Here is a 22,814-nt window from a genome sequence, read left to right on the forward strand (position 1 = left end):
TACACAGTGTGGGAAGGCACTGCAATGGACTCCTTAACTGGATTTGCAGCAATAGTGGCATCTAAGACACTACAGAGCTGAGTTATGTTATCCTCAAAGTACCCTGCAAATTGTTCACAGCATGCTGCCCAGTGTTCAAGGGCGATCCATCCTCTACTTCTGGTATAACCTAAAGCAACTCTGCTGGACAGCTCTTTGAGGATGAAGTGGGGGTGGTAAAAGAGTTGTGGTTTGTTTTGTTTTGTTTTGCCTTCACTGCTGCTTGGTAGGCAGAATTACGGTATATGACATAACAAGCATTTGGTTGGCTTTGGAGTGTATTTTCTGCCACCTGTACTCCAGCCATCTCCCAGTCTGCTTCATGATGTGTAGCTCTTCTGTAAACCAAAGAGTAGTGTGGACTCTGAAGCACTGGAGAGGAACTTGGAGAGTGATATTGTCAACATTGCTCCTCATCTCACTATCCCATCTGCAAAAAAAGCTGAAGAAAAATTCTACCACTTTTAAAACTTTTTAATAAAAAATTTTTTACAGTTATATAGGCTAATGTCAGCTTCCAAGTATTTAAAAAAAAACGTGAGCAGGACATTGTGAAATTGGGTGCACAGCTATCATCACCTGGCTTCATCCTGAACCACAACGTAATGACAAAAATAAGCTTGCATAAATTGAATGCCCTGTTTATTAAAACTGTTCACATTTAAATTAAATTAGGAGCAATAATTTCCCCACTGTGACTCATAAATGATTTTTATTGCCGATTTCATTATCTGGCAGTAGAGATTTAGTAGATTTTTAACATTCGTTGTTATAGTCAAATAGCTTTCAGAATGAATTTTTGTTTAATTATTTCTCTACTTGCCTGTGGGCACCAATCTGTGCATTCCACACCATTCTTGGATCCTTTGAAATAAATAAAACCAGACACGCATACATATACAGACAAAGAGGAACATGCTTCAAAATTTCAGGTCCTGCCTAAAACCAAGAGGTAGTCTCTATGGGGAGGGAGTTCTGTAAATATGGAGCCAGAAGGACCTGGTGCCCCACTGCCGTTGCTTAATGGAGATTTAAATACTGTAAAATTAAATGGGGTGTGAAGAGAGATTTTTCTTTTTCTCCAAATGATATGATAGTTATGGCCTTGGATAGCTTTAAAACCAGATTATGCATATCTAAGGAGGGTTGGGCTGATGGTGTTTCCAGGGACACTGGTGTGGGAGGTGTGCATACCTACTATTTTCCCATCATTTTCAGATTTTCCAATGAGTGTGCATTTTTCCTCTTCCACCCTGGGCTGAGAGAGTACTGGATACAATGGACATTCCACCAGTAGTATGTCTCACAGCTAACCTGGTGAAATTAGAATATGATTGCTCTGTCCATTTTCTTGAAAAATGATGAACACATTGATTTTCCTTACTCATATTCCTTCATTTGAATACAGTTTCCCTCCCCCATTGCTTTTAGGGGAAAAAATCATATACATTAAGTATTCTATGTGTGGGGGGGAATGCTAAACTATTTCAGAAGTGCTGCAGAAAATCTTTCTGGTATGCCTTGCCTTTGATTGTTGCCCTGGGGGCTTATCTAGCTCACATTAAGCAGGTGGCAAATGCAGTGAAAAAGGAAATAGCAATCAAATTAAGTGCTAGTTATTTTTAATATCCTTATTAACCATGACAGTTATGCATTCCACCAGCAAATGTTAATTAGTTTGAATTATTTGCTTACTTTTGTATTCTCGTGTGTTTTGTTTCTGATTAATTGCTTTGCTACTTGAAAGAGGATGTTTTTTTACCTAATTAATAGTGCCTAATTCTGTAGATATATGCTAGACTAATTTGGTTAGTTTTCAGTGGGGGGATGTAGGTTTCCCCCCATTTGTGTGCTCAAGAAATATTATTTGGATTGCAGTGCAATACATAATCTCCAGGGAATTAGGCTGACTGATCACAAGGAGGGTTATTCCTAAGCAAGCATGCATAGTCTCTGGCTTGCAAATGTGTGTTAATTTCAAGTGAAAGTATATTTTATAATAGTTTAAAAGTCATATTTATTCAGCATAGTGCAGAATTCATTCAGTGCGTTCACAGAGGCATCCATCAAATAGATCAGCAGCTTTCAAACCTTGCTGGAGATCACAGTGAACCACTTAGATTCTAACATTGTAAGAACACATTCGTTTTTATTTTTGAGTAAACATATAGTAGTAAAAATAACACACACACCCCTTATCAAGCCAGAGATGTGTTATAAAAGCTATTGGCCTTTGGCCAGGCTCCAGAGAATGACCTCTTTATCTGGTAAATATGTTTTTAGGGGAAATTAGTAGACATAATACAGTGCTATATTATGAAAATCAGGTACCCCAGACCAGGAAGTTCATACATTTGCCTGATGAATAATTCAGCCCTGGTTAAAATGGCTTCAGTCTCTGTCATTAGAAATAAATCCAGCCCAGGGCCAAGTACAGATATCCTCAGCTGTTCTGCAACCTTTCTAGTACCAGCTGAATTACTCTTGCAGACCACAACAGTTGAGAGCCTGTGAAAGGAATGATTAGTGGGGTTCGAGGGAGAATGGGAGTGGGGTGGGTCTTCGTTTGAAATGCAGCACTGGGGTGGAGAAGCATATCCTCCAATATTTCTCTGTATAAAATAGGGAAGTCCCGTTCCATAATGATAATTTTACTATTTATATCCACACATCTTACTGGGTTGCCCCAGCCACTCTGGGCAGCCTCCAACATATATAATAACATAAAAACATTAAACATTTAAAAAAACCTTTCCTATACACTGTATACAGGATTGCCTTCAGAGGGCTCAGGTGTCAGATAATTCCATACCCTCCAACATTTCTCCAATGAAAATAAGGACATCCTGAGGAAAAGTGGGACATTCCGGGATCAAATCAGAAACCAGGGCGGCTTCTCTAAATCGGGGATGTCCCTGGAAAATAGGGACACTTGGAGGGTCTGGACTTTGGAGAAGGGTTCTCTCCTGAAAAGCGAAGTCATAGTTTGACTCAGACCATCTGAGTCAGGCCAAAGGCCTATCTAATCCAACACCCCGTTCTCGCAATGGTTCTCAAACGGTGTCCACACTGGTGGGGCAGGAGAGGATGGCAAGGAAGTGTCGGACAGGGTCTTGCAGTAAATAAAAAAGACCACACGGAGTCAAAAGGAAAAACTTTTACTAAAAGGCAAAGGCTTGTTACAAAAAAAAAAAAAAAAACAGACACACGAGATACAAACAAAAGAGAGAGAGAGAGTAGCTTCCTGATCGCAGGAATTTATCTTTCCTGGCTCAGCGTGACCTTGAGATCGTCAAAACAATATTTGCCTCAGAAGTGACGCTTCTAGAATCTTCCAGCACTTTCCAGTTTCTGCCCTCAAAGACTTTAGTCATGACAGGAAGTGTGGCGGGAAGATTCAAGGACAATCAAAGAAACATTTAAACATTTCATTTGTGTTGATGAGAGTTTGTTTGCCTCAAATGAGACTTAATATAAATGAGATTACCCAGCAAAAGCAAGCTCATACCTCTCCTTGAGTTTGTATATATAAAGTCAGGGCTTTTTTCAGCCAGAACTGACCAGAACTCATCACCTCTCAGGTGGACGCCATCGTCTTATTATAAGAGAACAAGGGAGGCGTTCATGGTGAGTTTCGGCACCTCTTTTTCTAGAAAAAATGGTGCTGCTTAAGGTACACATGTAAGAAGCTCATTTATAATTCTGTTCTTCTGTAGCTGCATTGTTTTATACTTCCTGCATGTTTCATTATCATATTATAAAGTAATTGTGTTCTGTGTTACAAATCAAGGAGTTGTTTGCTAGGAGTTGTTTCTTTTCGTTTTCCAATGTATTTCTTATTTTTTATTTTTTTAAAAAATCAGTGTGTCAAATTTTTATTCTGAAAGTGTGGCCCAGAGAATAAAAACTTAAGAACCACTGTGTTAACCTATTATAGCTTGCAAAAGCATCTTAAGGTAAGGTAAAGGGACCCCTGACCATTAGGTCCAGTCATGGCCAACTCTGGGGTTGTGGCACTCATCTCGCTTTATTGGCCGAGGGAGCCGGCGTACGGTGTACGGCTTCCGGGTCATGTGGCCAGCATGACTAAGCTGCTTCTGGCGAACCTTCCCGCTGGAACGGTCCCTATTTATCTACTTGCACTTTGACGTGCTTTCGAACTGCTAGGTTGGCAGGAGCAGGGACTGAGCAACAGGAGCTCCCCCCGTCATGGGGATTCGAACCGCCGACCTTCTGATCAGCAAGTCCTAGGCTCTGTGGTTTAACCTACAGCGCCACCCGAGTAAGCATCTTACTCGGTACAGAAAAGGGCTTTCTCTGTGGTGGCACCTGCCTGTGCAACAACCTCTCAGAAATTAGGCAGGCACAAACTATTGGGTGCCTTTTAAAAATGCATTTGCTCAGGCCCTTAATGTCAGTCTCTTGCATTTCTGGATGCTGCCATTGGTTTTTTGTCGTCTTCTTTTACTGATTTAGTGTTGCTTAGTAGCATATGAGTGGTTTTATAAATAAATAAAATAAAAATAGTATTTTTATAAATAAAAATACTAGCAAACTGGTAAGACATTTTTGAACTTTTTAAAAATATGTTTTTAAAGGCAAGAGGAACAATCTTATTTTAAAGGCAAGAGGAACAAGTTTATTGTAGATTCTTAATCTATTGTAGTGCTATTGAAAAGCCAAAAAAATGGCATTATGGGGGGTGGGATGGAGAGAGATTCAGCTGTAACACACAAAGTGGGGAGATAGCAGCACGCATTTCCAATGTTTCAAGAAAAGTATTTTTATAGAGGAAAAAATATATGCTCCTTGGTGTTGGGGTTTTTTTTAAAAAAAAAGCTTCAAAATGTCCATCTGGCTTTGTAAAATCTGTTTTGGAAAAACTTCATGCTGAAGCATATGAAAGCTTCCCCTGACAACAAAATGTTTTTCAAAACGACAGTTCTATGTGGCTGTCTTTTCTTTTTGGGAAAGCTATTGAAAATACTGGTAAAAAATATTAAAATAAAAAGTTATTAAAATAAAAAGTTTTGGAAAGTTAAACAAAGATTAAATGTATTAACTGGAGGTCAAAATCTTCAGTGTGGAGTTTGGTGGAAATCTGTATAGTGAGCTAAGGGGAAATTGGTGCTTCTCAGCATGCAAGGTTGAGTCCTGCCTTCCCCTCCCCAGCCCTCTCTTGGAGGGAGAGCAACTCAAAGTTCCCCACCCCCTAGTACAGTATCCATAAATTTCAACAACAGGCAAAGATCCCAAAGGAAAAGCTTTTATTCCTTCAAACCTACAGTAAGTACAACATAATAGTCTTAGTACAAAGCTGCTGTTTCATCTTAGACTGTACTCAGCCATACACAGTCATCAGTCGCACAACACACAAAGGATCTTAACCATCCAGCCTCAGACAATGGGCTCTCTCCATTAGGCCTTGAATACACTCTAAGTAAGCCCACTGAGATAACAGGAGACCCACCAGTGATCAAGTTGCTGAGGGCCCCAATCTTCAAGTTACAAGGCTCATCCTCCCCACAAAGTCACAAATCTCACTTCTGTACCTTGCCTGCTCCTCCATTTTGTGGCTAGGAGCCACATTTAAACAGTCTCATTAAGATGAGAACTCTGTAAGAAATTATTTGGTGCAGAAATTTAAAAAAGATTTGACTTGAAACTCTGTGTGTGTTCTACCCCTTTTTGTTTAATTATAACCGATCAGACAACAAGGTTTGTTCTTTTCTCTCTCTTTTTTGCATATGTGCCTCACTTTTGATAAATAAAATGTCAGGCACCTATTTTGGCCACCAGATGGCAACACCTCACCACAAAGAGTCAGACCCTGTTAGAATGATAAATTACATGAACTTGCACAATGAAAGTGGGACAGGTCCAGGGCTTTTTTTCCAGCTAGAACTCACCAGAACTCAGTCCCAGCACCTCTCAGATGTGCACCATTTCCATTATAAGAGAACAAGAGAGGCATTCATGGGGAGTTTTGTCACCTCTTTTTTAAATAGAAAAATAGCACTAGACAGGTCAATAACGCACCCACTCTTCTTCAAGAATCAATTGTCAGCAAATTTCAGTCCTAATTCTGCTTGAGAAGAAGCTGGGACTTCTAAAACAGTGCTGGGGAACCTGTGACCTTCCAGATGTTTTTGGACTCCCAACTCTATCAGGCCTAACTAGCATGGGCAGTGTTGAGGGATGATGGGAGCTGTAATCCAACAGCATCTGGGAGGCCAAAAGTTCCCTGGCCCTGTTGCAAAACTCTTTTGCCTCTGATCTTTTTTGCCAAGGTGTGGGCACTAATGTCAAATAGCCTTCCCATAGTGTTAGTTGGGAAAACCGTGTGAACCATGCTAATTCTTTCTTGTTTTCAGCTGCTGCAAAATGCCTGCACAAGGCCTTCCAAGTGAGGGATTGTTCTTGACTGTAGCTGCCTCCCTTGAGCACAGGGACAAGTTCTCCCTGGCCCAATGTACTGACCTGCCAGAAAGAATGGGCTAGGTACATGGCCACTTGGGGACAAAGACAGGAAGAACTTGAGCAGCTGCACTAGTATGTGTACAAACTATGCTGCGGTGACACAGTTAATGTCAGACTGAGCTGGCGAACTGTTCTGAGCTAAAAGGCTTCATTTCCTTCTGGGAAACCTTTCAGCAGCCACTTGTGGGTGAAGCCAGAGGCAAAAGTGTATGAAGCAATTCCCCCCCCCCCTCCAGGCAAGCAAGAGGAATTATCAGCCAGGCTGAAGCACTTTAAATCAGGGCTGGTGAGGGGTGTGTTGCTAGGAATGATGTGCAGCTCAGAAAGAGTCAGTCCAAGGGCCAGGTAGAGAGACCTAAATGGTTGCGTTCAGCCCTTGAGCTTGAGATGTGGACACTGGCAATGAGAGGAATCTTGGATTCAGCTATATTGATTTCTAATTATACTGAATTATTTTAATTTGTGGTTATATTGACCTGAATATAAACTGAGATTTTAGAGTATTCTATTTAGTGAGCTATTTCAGCAATGTGGTAGCCCTTAGTTCCAATAGCTGGTTTCAGTTACATGTAACAAATGCTTTGAGATCAGAGCCACTCCTAAAACATACTAGGTGCAATACAGACTAGCAGTAATCTTAATTTTTATTTTTTTTAATTTTTCAGATGTTAGTTTTCCCTCAGAAGCTGATGTTAATGGATCTGGTAAGTATGCTTTGCCTTGCTACTGAAATCCCATTAGAATTAAAACTCATAGGATGAGAAGAATAGCATGTTGCAAGTCCTGATAAGCATTTATATTAGGGAATAAGACCCATTCAACCCAGTTGGATTTAGTTCAAAGTAAATTTGCATAGGACTGTGTTGTGCATACATTTCAGCTTGCATATGTAGCAATCACAAGCTTTAAATCCCCCCTTTTTTATCGCAGTGCACCCTGAACACAGAAAAAGAACATCAGAAGACTAGCTAAGGGGAAATTTGGCAACACCAGTGTACATTTTCAGAGTACAGAGGAATGTTTTGCTATTTAGAGTGCTAAGCAAAATAGTAGCAACACATTATAATTACATCATGGTGGTTACTGACACCAAAATCTAAATATGGCATATGGAGTCGGATGGCTAAAAATGTCCCTCCATTTTTAGGAAAAATACACCTTTGGCATGGTGTATCTACCCACAAAATTTGAGATGCAAAGTGCATGCTCAACATCAGCCAAGTCACAGCTGTTTTGCAGTATGTAAGTGCAGCAAAAATTTTACACTAACCAAGAATGTGCTTGAAGACTGGTTACTTCAGAGCCAATATCCAGCCTTACAAATCTCACTTGCAGGGAAGTATTTGCATACATTGCTTTCATTACAAAAATCATGCTTTGCAGAAACCCACAAGAGAAAGCAAGACACACAAAAGGAAAATAGCATTCTTAGATACACTGAAACTCTCTAATCAGAAAGCACATCTCCACAATTAGCCTGAAGCCATGTCAAGATGGCCTTTCCAGATTACAGTATTATTGGGGGGAAAACAATCTTCAACCATTACTCAGGTGTTGAAGGGCAGCCAAACACCTACCCTCAGAGTACTGCAGATGTTAACATAGAGCCTCTCCAGACATCCTTTTTATTGCATATCCATGATGATGAGCACTCTTGATGCTATGGGGATAGTCACATGCAATCCTGCCTGGAAACGTTTTGAGGTGGTCACACTGTTTCATTTCCAATCAGTGCATATCCTATAACTTCCTGCTGCTAAAATTCTAGAACTTTTTGTAGCACAAATGTTTTCATTTATTTCTGTTTGCTATAGCCCTTCTGGACAGCAATAATGTGGTGGCATCACAATAAAATTCTAGTCTGGAGGGGCTCTCAGCAACTGCATGGTTCTTTTCTCAAGCAAATAACTCCTCTTGCAGTTTGTTTGTTTGTTTGTTTGTTTGTTTGTTTGTTTGTCAAATTGTGGTGGGAAGAATTGTAGGTATAATGTCAGCCACTCACAGCTAGTAGTTTGCTGCTTATTTCAGTTGCTCCTGTTGCTAGTGCCTCTGATTGATAGCAGGTTTAGAAAGTAGATGAAAGACTAGAGGTTTTTGGTTTTTTTAAATAAAGCACATAAGTCTAAGGATTGCTGCCCTGCTCACTCTGCTTGCCAACTCCGCCTTTCCTCCAACCCTCCTTCCCCACCTGTCCAACCCACCTCTCTTTACATCTCACCCACCCCCTTTTCAGCTCCTCATAGCTTGCCCAAACCTCACATCATCTCCCCCCACAACTCACCCCAACCCCCTTTTAAAGGAGGGGGAGGCATTTCAGAGTCCAATTTTCTGAAGCCCCTCCATCTTTAATGGTGCAGGGAGGGAGGGCACTTCACAGAACACTTTGCCAAACCGCTCTGTGAATGCCTTCCCCTTTTGTTAAACAGCTTGCCTGGGCTGCCTGCCATCTGCACTGCTTGCTTGCTTGCCTGCCTGCCTGCCATTCTGTTATGCTGCAGTTGGTGTGATGCCCTGTTGGTGGCCACATGAACTGCAGCATGACAACAGCCTTACAGTTTTGTATATATAGGAAGAGTGTCCTTTACCCTGATGCCCTGTTTGTGAGCTCTTGAAGGCTGCTGAATACTGCAAACAGAATACTTCACAACAGTACAACTCCATATATGACACAACATTCCCTTCACACACTTTGTAAAAATGCTAATAATATATTGGATGTTATAAAAAGCTTTGTCAGATTATCTGCTTTTGAATTTGAATGATACTGTCAACTGCAGCAAGATTCCGTGGATAATAGACTAGGGTAGTGTGGAGATTGCATGGATAAGCTCACAGGGACATGAATAAGTGAGCAAATGACTTCCCTGTTTTCTTCACTGAACCTGTCCTTCTCATCTTACAATATCCTCCAGCAGCTGTGGGAAAACAAGTAGAATCAGCATCATGTGTCACACTTGCTCTTCTGAGGCCACCCACAGTTGTCGTCACCTTTAATGGGAAGAAAAACCCCAGAGAGTGAGGAGGAGTGATATCATACACTGGCTAGGAACTAATGGAAGCAGTAAAAGGCAGGGTGGCAATGGGAGTGGAGCAAACAAAAACACTTTAAACATAATGTATGTGCCGGAAAAATACACAAGGTATTGTTGAGAGAGACATCCTGAAAAGGAGGGGGGAGAGAATAGAAGAGGACAATTCCCTTCCTTTCATGTATTTCATTCTCAGGATGCTGGATCTTACAAGCTGGTTCTACCCCTGGGAACAGGCTGAAGTAGCAAAAAGAGAAATATTTGAGCACTCTGAGTGGTCACTGTAAAACGTTAGGGAATTTCAAACTGCCTGTGGGTGACATCAATCAACACTGCTCAGTTGTTAAAGCACGAAACACTGAATGAGAGATGGCTCTTCTTAAGAGCACAGAGACCTTATAACTAGTCTGACAGTCTAAATTATAAGGTCCATTATTATCAGCTCAGTTTCTCCATTGCTTGCTTCTTCTTCCAGGATTAATTTAAGCAAAGACTGACCTGCAGAGTGAGGCAACTGCCCCAGCTGGCAAATGCTTGGGAGGCAGCAGGCAGTGGAGGCAGCACCCCCAGCCAGACGCATTCTTTGGACTCAGATTTCAGCAGCACCCTGTGCAATGATAAAATTTGGTGCCCCCTCCACCTCTTGAGCTACAACATTGTTGTGGTGCCCCCTGTGGCCGAACCACTCACACTACCCTAAAACCACCTCTGCCCCAGCTGTTTTTCCTGAGCCCCCTGACCAGAACCTTTTGTTGGAGAACAGAAAGTATATGTCATGTGGCACATCCTGTACCCCCATAACTACCTTCAAGTGCAGCAGAGGACTCTATCCTATTGCCTGTATTGAAGTAAGTCAACCGTCACTCAGCCTTTGTACACTGAATTGGGGGTTGTGGCTGCCATTTTGCCCTTTGCTTCAGGCAGAAAATAGTCTTGAGAGGACCCTGCCAGGACCTAGCTCCAAAACTAGTTTTCAGGGCAAATATTCAATGCAACAATACATTTTTAAATCCCTATAACTGAGAAGCATGTGAAAAGCATCTTCCTGCCCTCAAAACTGAACCATACCCATCCTCCACATGGTCACAATTGGAAGGGGGGGGGTACCATAGATCAGAGCCAAAATCCCACCTCAACACTTCTTATTTTACAAATGGAGCCCCATCTGCCTTGTCCACCACTTTCTCTCTCCTGTTTCTTTTGAGGAATCTCTTGAAGGTTGAGTGAACTACTTTGCTTCATATTACCAGGAGTGGGGGGGGGGGAGTCTAGAATAGAAAGCAGGTGGTTGTTGGAATTGTTCTTTTCATCCGCTGTGGTTCAGTGTGCAGCAACCCCCTGGAGCATGAGAGTTTATCACAGGAGCTAGGGCTCAATATTCCAATACAGTTGTGCAGGGTTTCAAAGCCATCTATCCACAAATTAAAAGACGCCTGCTTCTTGGGAGAAAAGCAATGACAAACCTAGACAGCATCTTAAAAAGCAGAGACATCACCTTGCCAACAAAGGTCCGTATAGTTAAAACCATAGTTTTCCCAGTAGTGATGTATGAAAGTGAGAGCTGGACCATAAAGGAGGCTGATTGCCGAAGAATTGATGCTTTTGAATTATGGTGCTGGAGGAGACTCTTGAGAGTCCCATGGACTGCAAGAAGATCAAACCTATCCATTCTGAAGGAAATGCTCACTGGAAGGACAGATCCTGAAGCCGAGGCTCCAATACTTTGGCCACCTCATGAGAAGAGAAGACTCACTGGAAAAGACCCTGATGTTGGGAAAGATGGAGGGCACAAGGAGAAGGGGACAACAGAGGACGAGATGGTTAGAAAGTGTTCTCGAAGCTACAAACATGAATCTGACCAAACTGCGGGTGGCAGTGGAAGACAGGAGTGCCTGGCGTGCTCTGGTCCATGGGGTCACGAAGAGTCGGACACGACTGAATGACTAAACAACAACAACAAACAGGGCATATCCTTTTTTAAATGACATTGAGCTTTAAATCCTTATATCAGTGTTTTACTATGCTTTATCTCATTTGTCCTCCCCACCAACACAGCAAGGAAGGTTGTTATTATTATGTCCATATTGTCTATTATGATAATCAGTATTTCCATGAAAAACTTTAATATAAGTTTTATATAAATATAAACTTTGATATAAGTTTACAGTCAGAACTGTATTATGTTTCCTGTGCCCTTGAAAGCATTCTTTGAATTTCCCACTTCTGCAGTTCAGAATGTCAAACCCACATTGGCAAGATTGTAAAAACATTTTAATGACTTCTCTCATCCACTTTCTATCCCACATACACAATATTCAGACACGAGCACAAATGGTGCCAGGGAGGCTTTGTAGTATAGTAGCATTGTGTGTGAAAACACCACCAGATTAACAGCCAAGGCTGACAGGTGGGCCAGTGGTTAAGGTGGGGGATCCTATTTTAGCCATTACACAACATTTGACTCTGAAGCTGCAATATGATGTAGGGGAGTAAGTTCCATTGAAGTGAATGGGATCAACGTCTCTGTAAACATACATAGGATCAGATTACATGGATAAAATGCTACGTTCTTGGTTAACATCTGGTGAACTCAGTGCGACTTAGGACCAAACTGTATGCTATACTGAAATCCTGTGTTTGGAACTGCCAATGCAATTTTCTTTTTGTATAAGGAGCTGCAAAGGGGGTGGGGGGTGGAGAGTTTTTGGATCAGGCGTGCAGTGCAGGGGAGGAAGGCCACATGGACCCAATCCAGATCTCCTTACTTCCAAGTGGGCATACATAGGATGATCACTTATCAAATGATTTTGGGTCTTCTTTGCTTTTCTTTTGCCAGAGAAACACTTATCAGACAGTTGATCTGTGTTTATGGCAATAAAAATTCCCCATTGCATTCTGAACACTGTAGCACAGGAAATTGTAGTATATAAAGTTATTTCCTTTAAGAGGGAAACTTCTTCCCCTTTCTCAGTGCCTGATCAGCTGCACTGAAGGAAAAGGATATGACAGAAACATTTGGAAGCATATTCACATTTCCCCAATCCTTCTTCCTCTGTTGGGAACAAATGGATTGTTGTTTGTGCTAATTCAAAAAGTCTGCTGTGGTAGATAATGGCAATACATTGAACCCTGAAGCATGACTGCCTCCTGCTAGGGGAAGGGAAAGAGGAAAGGAACAGGAGAAAGGAGTGGAACCTAGGTGTTTGGTGGGAAACAACAAAGTGTATTTTCTCTGTCTGTTAGTCTCAACTCTGCCTTCTACTGACTGGAAGCATGCAAAGTTGCTTATACCCAACAGCCCACACCCTCTCACTTGCTCTGCTTCACACCTTCCTTGAGTGTTGTTGCCTGGCTGGAATGTAATCCTTGAACTCTTGACAATGCCTCATTCTTGCCTGGAAAATGGGTAGAGAGGTGTGTGTGAATGTGTAGAAACTAGCCTTTTGTACAAAGGTACATTTTACATCCACTGCTCTTCCCACTTTGCCTCTGGCCAAAGTGAGGTGACTGCCTCGGATGGTAAGATCCACAAGGGCAGCAGATCCCAATGCAGATATTTATTCCCTCCTTGTTCTTGATGCAGATCTTCATTCATGCTTTCTTCCCCGATGGGGAAGGGGACACAGGTTTTTTGTTGCCAAAATGTTTTGGACTGGCGCTGTCTCTGGCCTCACCCACCACTGGCCTGTGGTCATAGGGCTGGAAAAAAATCCCCACTCCTGGGATACAGCTCCCTGTGACCATGAGAATTTGTAAAAATTTCTAGCCTATTGTTTATTGTGTATGAGCAGCATGTTAGTACAAAAAGCCTGCCTGCTCTGGCTTCACTCGTCCCTGTTGCAAGTAGGAGAAATGAAAGAGGAAACAGATTCTTTTCCTTGATTTTAGTATATGTTTGTAGGTTTTTTTTTGGGGGGGGGAGGTAAGCTGCTTTTCTTGCTCAGCAAGAAAAAATGATTAATAAATGTAATGATTATTCCTACTACTACTAATTAGCTCTGGCTTCCCAGGGGTTGTAATTTGTTGCTCCCTAAAAAGCCATAATGAGTAAGCTGACAGCAAGCTGTGATTTGAGGTTGGCTAGCAAACCAGGCGTGTTGGGGAGCCACAAACCATGATCCCTGAGTTTGGATGTAGGGGAAGAGCAGCTTAACTGCAGCTTCCTGGCTTGTTTCCCCTCTTGTACCCAGAGCAGAGCAAAACCAGAGTGATCAGGCAGGGTACACTAGCACACCTGACTAACCTTGAGATGGAAATTCAGCCTGTGAACTACTCTGGCTAAAATTTTCATAGCTTTTTAAAAGCCAGCACTTTGACTTGGGTTCCAAAACTAAAGGGTAGCCAGAACACATCTTGAAGTTCTCAGTGTTTCTGAATACTCTTCAGAGGCATTCCCATGTAAAAAGTGTTGTAGTACTCAAGCGTAGAGTTTGAAAAAGCATAGCTGATGATGGCTTAATCAATGTTCAGTGTGCCAAAGCAGTTACAGCATTGGACTCAGACCTGAGAGATCAGGGTTCAAACCCCAACTCAGCCAAGAACATGGGTGACCTTGAACCAGTCTGTGGCTCTCAGCCTAATCCAAGATACAGGGTTGCTGTGAGGATGAAATGGGCAGTGGGAGAATCACCTTGAACTCCTTGGATGAAAAGGAATAGGAATGGAATAATAAATACATAAATAATGTTCCTCAAGTAGCACTTACATAATAAGTGCTAGTGCTATCATCTATATCTATCTATCTATTTAGAAATGTTCCTGGCTCTGGCTCCCCACTGGTAATTGAAAAGCAAGCCTGAATTCAGGAGAATGGCTAGGCAGTGTGGGCTTTACTTATTTACGTTTTGGAAATGGGATGAGATCCTCTAGGCTAACCGTTAACTGGTTTTCAGTAGAAGCCACTATTTTCTTCAGCCCAAACACACACGCATAGCTCCAGTTGAGTCAAAGGAACTTTTTCACTTTTTCTCTATAATTAACTCCCACAGACTTATGGAACATAGGTAAAATGCATCTACTTGAAACTAACAAGTGAAATTAACTAGAGAAAGTACCTATATTGTTGTCATGTTCACTGCTCCCCTCAAAATGGGCATCACCTTTAAATGATTACACATTCCAATAAATAAATAAAAATCCAAAAGCATTCTTACCTTATCCTCCATTTACTAGATGAGTCTCCTTTCATAAGGAACTGGCAGCAAGGAGCAATTAGGCACAAGACAATCCTGGAAAAATCCCTTCAAGATTTCCTCCCTGGCAATTGGCTTAGCCGAAAAATGCCTTTGCAGATCAAACAGCTCTTGCTACCTCGCTGTTAAGGGTCTGTGTATTAGCTTCCAAAGTCACTCACTATTGCCATATCATTTAAACTGGAAATTATATAATTTCTTTGAATGATTTTTAAACTAGAAAAATATTTATAAACTTACAAGCCAGCAATACCTTTTTTTTTGTTTTTTACATTTCAGTTAATGAAAGAGTTAAAATCAGTCCCAGAAGAGTAGCCATATTAGCCTCTGCAAGAAAAACAATGAAAGGTCTTGCGGCACCTTAAAGGCGACGAAAAGTATTATAAGCTTTCATGGAGTACTGTAGTCTGTTGAAGCTTACACCAAAATAAATTTGTTTGTTGTTATTATTTAATTTTATAATGTATATAAAACAGAGATAACCATTATAACAACAGGCCAACATTAAAAGGTGAAAAACAAAACTATAAAATAGGCACGTAGAATGAGTAGTTGCACATGAGTTAACATAACAAAATCCAAGTAAAGACTATCAACTTTAACAGATCATCAAGTATAGTTCCAGATTTGCCAGGCTTGTGACAAGGGTTGTCTTGAAAATAATGGTTCTACTGTATATGTCATAAAGGAATGCCAAATCGTATAAAACATATCCGGAGGTTCTAGTCCTTGTCAAAGTCTCAAACTATGCATGATTTTCAATATAGTTATATTCCAGAGTGAGCAGTACCAAGTGTCCAGTGCAAGATTTGGGGCTGTTTCCCATTGAGTTGCAATTATTTTCCCAGAGTTTTAACGAACAAACTACATGATGATTTTGACACGATTTCCAAAAAATGGCCAAGATTGTAATGGTGATGCACCTACTAGGGAATAGTTGATTTAAAGTATTAGTATGAAGCCTGAAAAAATAATATTTGTGTGTTGAGAAAGAAAGAGGCGGAAATTGTATGTTAAATCTGAGGTGGGTTGTTGACAACAAAAGTTCCTCTCATGCTGTATTAAGGTTGTGGTACTGAACATACTGTACTTACCAAGGAGCAGTACATCCTATATGTTACGCACTTACTAAAATTCCCTCTTCCACACACTGACCACACCTGCATAAGCTTCCTCTTCCATACTCCAGTGTTAAAGGTACAGGAACTCATCCTCTATTTGACCTGAACACTCTAGGAAGAAAATTCCCTGAATCTCTGTGGGACTTTCCTCTGACACAGGATGGCACCTGCGGCTTTTGAGCATTGTCTCAAGACAGATACAGGAAGTGTAAAAACACAGAGAATACTTATTGCAATTAATTAAACATTAACAATACAGTCCCGTAAAGAGATGATAAGTCTCTTACTAATTATCTAATGGAAGGGAATTATCATCGTAATGTGTTGCCACCTACTACTGTTGATCTGGGGCCAGGGGACACCCAGTGAAATACAGACCTCCTTTATGTGGGTATTTTAGCAGGTGCCATAACAGTGGTGAGTATATAAAAAATCCACTTAGGCACCAATATCACCGACAGTTTTCAACAACAGTTTTAACAACTGTCATCTCTATGAGCTTATTTGCAGGACTAGAGGTCAGTTCTTGGATGCATCAAAAGTATTAAGGAAAGAGCATCACCTACAGTGGGCCACTCTGTCAATTCCTAGAAGGGAGTATTTACACAGTTCAGTCATGCATTTCTAAAACAACAGGTGCAGGGGCTTTAGGATCATAAGAAGCCGTGTTGACGGACTTCAAAAGCCTCCCCCCCCCCTAAATCCAGATATGCATTAGTTTATTGAGTTAACTTAGTAGTGAGTTATGACCAACACACTCTTCCTTTATCAGTGTTATTTCTGGTTAAGGAGAAGGGCTCAGCTTCTAAAGCCATCACTCGAATGAAGTTCTGATCACTCATTGTGTAGTTTTACTAGTGCACCAGGTGATGTCACCGTAAAATGAGGGAGACCTCTGAGCATATCCAGAGTTTGTTTTTTACCACCGAATTTTCCCCTACGTTGTGTATCTAAAATAGGGGTTAAAGTTTACAGGTCCGGTGGCGTGAATTCCAAGCCGTGCTGAGCCCCGGCACCTTTTGTTTTGAAATAAGCGAGCCTTCGAAAGGCGTCTGCTTCCTATTGTACCGCGTTGGGGGGGGGGGGGGGACAGACCCTTGAATTGCCAAACGGAGTTGCGGGGATCAGTGGAAGGGCTCACAACAAGGCAGAGGGCGGGAACGAAGCCGATCCGGGTTTTAAAAAGCCCCCAAGAGGTGGGGCAGGAGGCAACGCGACGGGTGGGAAGGAGGAGGAGGAGGTCTACAGGGGCTTCGCCCCGCCCCGACTGGAGCTCGGCGCCCGCATAAAAACCCTCCGCAGGCGCCTCCACGTTGCATCTCAGGAGCAGCTTCGGAGGGAGTCGGGGGCTCGCAGCGCGATTAGACATGGGCACGGCACTTGCTACGCGGCTCGGCTTGGGGCTTTTGCTCCTGGCGCTGCTTTTACCCACTCAGGTGAGCGTCGGCAGCGATCTTGGCGTGGCATCGTCCTCATGACCCCATACTCTAATCTAAAGGGTCGAGGGATCCTGTTTTTCCTTCTGTTTTTCCTCCGCGCCCCAATCCCTATTCTAGGTTACTGTTGGGTTCTCGACCCGACCCCTCCCCCCACGCTTTGCGTTTTCCATTAATTCCTTTTGGCTGTGCACGTGTGAAAGGGATGGATGAAGTCTCATCCCGAAGACTAGCTCGCCCCCGGACAAAGTCGCCTTGGGGATCCCGGACCCGGTCCCGTCCGAGTTTAGAGCAATCCACTGCCTTCTCCTATAATGCGCGCATAATTGTGGCATCCCCAAGCCAGGGCGGATTCTACAGTTTTGGCTTCCCACAAAAGTTGTGCGATATTTCAGGGCGCTGCGGTCGAGCCCTAAATATTCGCGCTTTTCTCCCTGTCCTTTCCAGATCTCGATTTTTTGGGGAGGCTTGTTGTCTCTCGAGACAGACGGATGCCAACAATGTTAACTCTGCCATTGCCTACCACCTGTTCTTTTGCCAACTAGGGTGGATTGACTTGACTCGTTTTCTTTTGAAATCCGTGTTAAATGGCACTTTTCTCTCTTATCTCTGCCACCTAGAGTGGCTGGGGCAACCAAGTCAGATTGGCGGAGTACAAATAATAAAAGTATTATTATTATTGTTTATTACTACCTCCTATTCTTCTGGATATGAGATCCTGTTAGGAGGCTTGGGGCACTAGGCTTGCAATATTCTGCCACACCTCAAGCAAAATACAAATGGGTGCCACCCATATCAGTGAGGGTTCAAAACACCCTCCCTTGGGTAGCTTTCAATGTAAATCCTCAGTGCTACATTGTTGAGCTGTTTAATGTAGAATCTGCACTGTGTAGACAATGGGGGAAGGTGGGACATCTTGTTGGAATATGAACCTCATTTAGATTATCCAAGGATGGATATAGAAAGATCTTTAAATTGTGGCAAGTTAAGAAAATGGGTCTTTTGCATGATCGGTTTCCACAGGAGGAGGCAACCATAATTCCCAGATTTCTTGTTTTATGTAAGTTTTTAGAATCTGGGATATTAGGCAGACTGTACAAATATGACTCTTATTGTTTCGTGTGCGAGATGCTAGCCTGCTGACCTTTTCAGTGTTTTACTCTTCCCCTCCCTGGGAAAATTCCTCCAGACACCCAGTATTGATTTCTCTCCTCTTCATTTACCTAGCTTCTGTCTGCTTTTCTTCAGTTAGGTACAGACAAGTGGCTGTTTAAAATACTCTCAGTGTAATCCTAGGCACGTCTACTCATAAGTAAGTGTTACTATGTTCAGTTCAACCTACCCTTAGTAAGCGTGTTAGGTTGCAGACCCATTAGTATCCCTATTTGCAATTTAGTAATCTGCCTCTAGCCACTGCTTTGGAACCATAAAGGCACCTTTCTTCTGTTTTTTTTTTTGTAATCAAATACCTAAGATATAATGGAGCCTAGGGATGTAAATGGAGACTTTTTTTAAAAAAGAAGATGTCAAATATGCCACAGCTAGAATAAAAGAAAGCTGTGTACACACTATACATTTAAGGCACAGCTCTTCCCCCACACCCCCTCTCCCGCCAGTGCTGGGAACTGTAGTTATTAAAGGTGCTGAGAATTGTAGCTTTGTGAAAGACAAACTACAGTCCCAGAATTGGTGGGTAGGGATTGTGCTTCAAATATATGGTGTGTACTGAGTCTGTGTTTCAGGGCAGGCTGTTTCTGTAATAAAGGATAGCGGCACACAGTTTTACCACTTAAGGAATTTGGAATGTCTGTTGGCTTTCAGTGTTAGTTTCGTTCCACATTCTGCTCCAGAGTTTTGCTGGAGGTGAAACAGTTGGCTGCTGGCTATAAAATGACAAAAGCTGCAGTGAGTTAGTACTTCATGCAGCCAGCTACAGAAAGAAGGATGAGTCATCCTTTTCCCTAGCTCCGTCATTTGCCCCAAACAAACAAAAAATTGAAGGGATAGGACAGAGCTTGAAGCAACTTTGGCCAGGAGAGATGAGTTAGCTGGTATAAGGCAGCAAAGATAGTAGGCAAGGCTTGACTGCCATCCAAGAAACAACTTTTGGAACTGTATTTGAGAAGCTTTAAAAGATCCGTTGTGAGACTAGATCTGCTTTTTGAAGCTGCTTTTAGAAAGCAAACAAAATTTGCAGGTAGGTGTGCTGCTCTGTTAGGAAAACACTAGGAACCAGCAGCAGCAGCATCCAAATACTGAGCATCTGAACTCTTTGAGGTTTCTCCCATAAAATAACTCCTGAAAGCAATGTTTGATAGGAGACCAGCATTTTGCTGCACACCTTCATAAGTACAGTACTCTCCACTTATCCCACATAGACTGTCTGCCAGCATAGACCCTCTGGGGATGAAAGTCAAATGCTAACAGATGCCATGCGTTCTTGTTGCATTCTAATGATAAAATTCTATACAGTAAGCAACATATAAGTTAACATTGCTACAGATCTCTGCTGCAAGCTGCTTAAAGCACATTGAATTTTAAAGACGAAACAGCCTGACTGTAGGACTGCAGCCTTGGTTCCCCCCCCCCAATAGAATTGTAGAGTTGGAAGGGATCCCAAAGGGTCATCTGGTCCAGCCCCCTGCAATGCAGGAATCTCTGCTAAAGCATCCATGCTAGTTTGTGTTACACAGACTCCATTGCAGCCGTACAGCAAGTCCACCTTGCTATCTCTTTTGAAACTCTGTGATCTACATGCTTGCTTGGATGTGAGCTTCACTGGTGGAGCTTGCTTGAAAGTAACTGATATCCAAAACAGATTGGCAGAGTTACATTGACTTGAACTTGTATTAGTAAGTGTGGTTTAAGAGGCACATTTCAAATGGTAATGCCTACAACAGCAATCTGTTACTGCTTATTATAGTGGAAAACCTCAATTTTCCTGTATCTTGCAATCCAAAGCTATTCAATACATCTTCCCAGCTTTCAGACATACAAAACACTCCTCTTGTAACTGCTGGAGACTGACACTTTGATTCTGGAATAGCTCTCCAGTATAAATAGTGCCACACTGAAACCCTTCACACAAAATTACCAGCTAGGCAGTGCAAAATACTACAAGAAAGACTTGGAACTTGACTAGAAAGACATTTATTTCTGTGTGTTCCTTCTGTCTCTTTGTGACTTGAAAGCTAGAGACAGAAAGAAGATGGCTGTTCAGAGATAGGATAGTAGTCGTGTGTGTATTCATCTCACTTGAACTATTGGCAAAACTAGTCTTTATGATTTTGCTAGATCCTTTTTTTTAAAGCTGTGTGACAAACAGTGACCAAAACAAAAGAAACCTGTGTGTGCCACAGAAAGTAAAGTGATTTTCAAGCCCTTAAAATTGCTTAGTATTGTCCCTAGTCTTAAAAGCTGACTCCTCATTCAGTCAGCCTTGCTTCCAGTTGCATGGTACCTTGTTAGTCCGCTTTAGGCTCTAATTTATTCATTAAAATAAATAAATCTGTATTACCATTTGCACAAAATGTCCAAGGAAGCTAACATCAGGACTTGCTTCTGAGCAGGCAAACAATTATATTAGAGATGGATCTTCTTGGACAGGCGTGGTTGCTCTTCTCATCGCACCCATTTAAAGGTAGTAGCTTTCCTGCACTGACAGATGAAAATACATGCGGATATGCCCTTGAAGGCAAAATGCAAGTTGGAAAAGGTATTAATTGTGGCTTTACAGTCTTTTCTTTCTTCATATTTAGACGACTGGCGGTAATGGAACAACTCCATCGGCTGCAAACAATAATTCAAGTCCAACGTCCGCACCACTTAGCACACTGAACAATACCACCGCCAAAGGACATGGAAGCTCTCTTCAATCAACTACAGGCCTCTTCATTCTCACAATCTCTCTTCTATACGTTTGTTAAGAAACCCTGGCTGGGAAACTTCCACCATTCCCTACCCAGTGCCCTGAACCATCTGAGATGGCTAGACCTTCCTATCCCAGCATGAAAAAGAACCACAGAATACCTGCATCAAGTCAGTGCAGTTTATGCTACAGTTCAGTTACTGGTACCAATTGGACTGAGAGTCTTATAAGAGCACCTGATGATCCAAAGCCATTTCCCCTGAAAATCAATCCTATGACCATTCAAGATTTGGAAGGCAGTGGGTTGGGCTCCAGTCTTCAACAGCTGGAATTGGAAATACAAGACAAAGAAGTACAACTTGACTGGCCGTGGATAATGACTACCATGAAACACATAGGAGAGAGATCATGAAGATATGCAAAATAAGGACTCTTTAATTTGAATGAAAATGAAGCTTCGAAAACCACTAGAAAATACAAATGGCACTGGTTCGGTTCACTCAGTTTCGTATGTAAGGATGTATCCAGCAGACACAGAGTTCCATCCAACATTTTGCTTTGGAATTTCCAGCTTCAGTTGGGCAGATCTTATTTTAAGCCTCAGTTAATGTGTGGCTGTTCTAACTAAGCCTGTGTAGTTTTAAAAATATATTGGAAAATTACTTTTACTGTGGTATTTCAGGTTTTTTCCCATTTTACTAAAGCTATAAGTGAACCATATGTGCCAGCAAAACAAGTTATTTGGCAAAGCAGTGGCAAAAACCGCTTGAATAAAACTGAACAAGGGATCAAATCTCCACTGCTAAACTTGAAATACTATTAATTTTTCATTATCATAGTAGTTGCCTTCTAAAATAAAGCCTCTAGAGTCATTTCCAGATGTCCGTTTTGATTTGGTGCAATTTATATTTTACTCTATTTTATGCTTGAAATGTAATGGGGCAGAAGAATGGAGAGTAGCTTTTTCAAACAAAAGTGGGAAGGGATGAAGTCTTCAATCATCAAGAATTTTAGAAAATGTCTCAATGATTGAAACCAAATAACACTTGCACAGACAAGTAAGTGTACTAGATAACAAATAATTTGAACTAAAGCTGGCACTAAGATGCAGGTTGAACTAAGTGCTTGGATTTTCAGAAATATGGAGAGGCTTGTTGACAGTACTATGTCCATGTAGAGTCTTGTCCTGTTCCTGTGGAATCATAGCTTTTAAAGAGAACCCATCCTTTGACTTGGACAGTTTACCCAAAATCTAACAGTTTGCATTATTGAATAATCATGTGGTAAACTCCATAAAATACTATGGTAGGGTATATGTGCACTTCTTCCTTTTTTGTATCAAGTACCCTGTTTTGATTTTGTGACTATGTGATTATGCTTTAAATTTAATTGGGCAAATTGTAAATAAAAAAACCCCTGATCTAAGATTTGTGTATTCTATCATTTCTTTAGCACTTTACCATAACTAAGTTAGAGCAAACAGATGCAGAAGAAGGAAGGCTTTTTGCATTCCAGCAGAAAATGTTGATAGCTCTTTCTGGCCCTCTTGTATGTTGGTGACATCGCACATGGGAGAAGCTGCCCATTTTCTTTAGGATGTTTTGAAAGGTATACTCATGAAGGCCCTACAGTATGTAATGTTGCAGCTG

At 41.7% G+C, this 22,814-nt stretch overlaps 1 protein-coding gene across 1 annotated transcript; it reads left to right on the forward strand.

The window, feature by feature from the left end:
- The first annotated feature begins 17,149 nt into the window (after window positions 1–17,149).
- Window positions 17,150–22,590, forward strand: CD24 (CD24 molecule). Its single transcript, XM_083433621.1, has 2 exons — window positions 17,150–17,297; window positions 21,056–22,590. The coding sequence occupies exons 1-2, from the start codon at window positions 17,229–17,231 to the stop codon at window positions 21,221–21,223; spliced, it is 237 nt and encodes a 78-aa protein (XP_083289747.1). The 5' UTR covers window positions 17,150–17,228; the 3' UTR covers window positions 21,224–22,590.
- The last annotated feature ends 224 nt before the right edge of the window (window positions 22,591–22,814 follow it).

This window comes from Podarcis tiliguerta, assembly GCF_965153285.1.
Source record: "Podarcis tiliguerta genome assembly, chromosome: 3".
Taxonomy (NCBI): domain Eukaryota; kingdom Metazoa; phylum Chordata; class Lepidosauria; order Squamata; family Lacertidae; genus Podarcis; species Podarcis tiliguerta.

What these genes read in the sequence shown, in the direction of transcription:
- CD24 (XM_083433621.1), top strand. Translation starts at nt 17,229, where the DNA reads ATGGGCACGGCACTTGCTACGCGGCTCGGCTTGGGGCTTTTGCTCCTG. An exon ending in CGCTGCTTTTACCCACTCAG is followed by an intron (nt 17,298 to 21,055) that starts GTGAGCGTCGGC and finishes CTTCATATTTAG; the next exon opens with ACGACTGGCGGTAATGGAAC.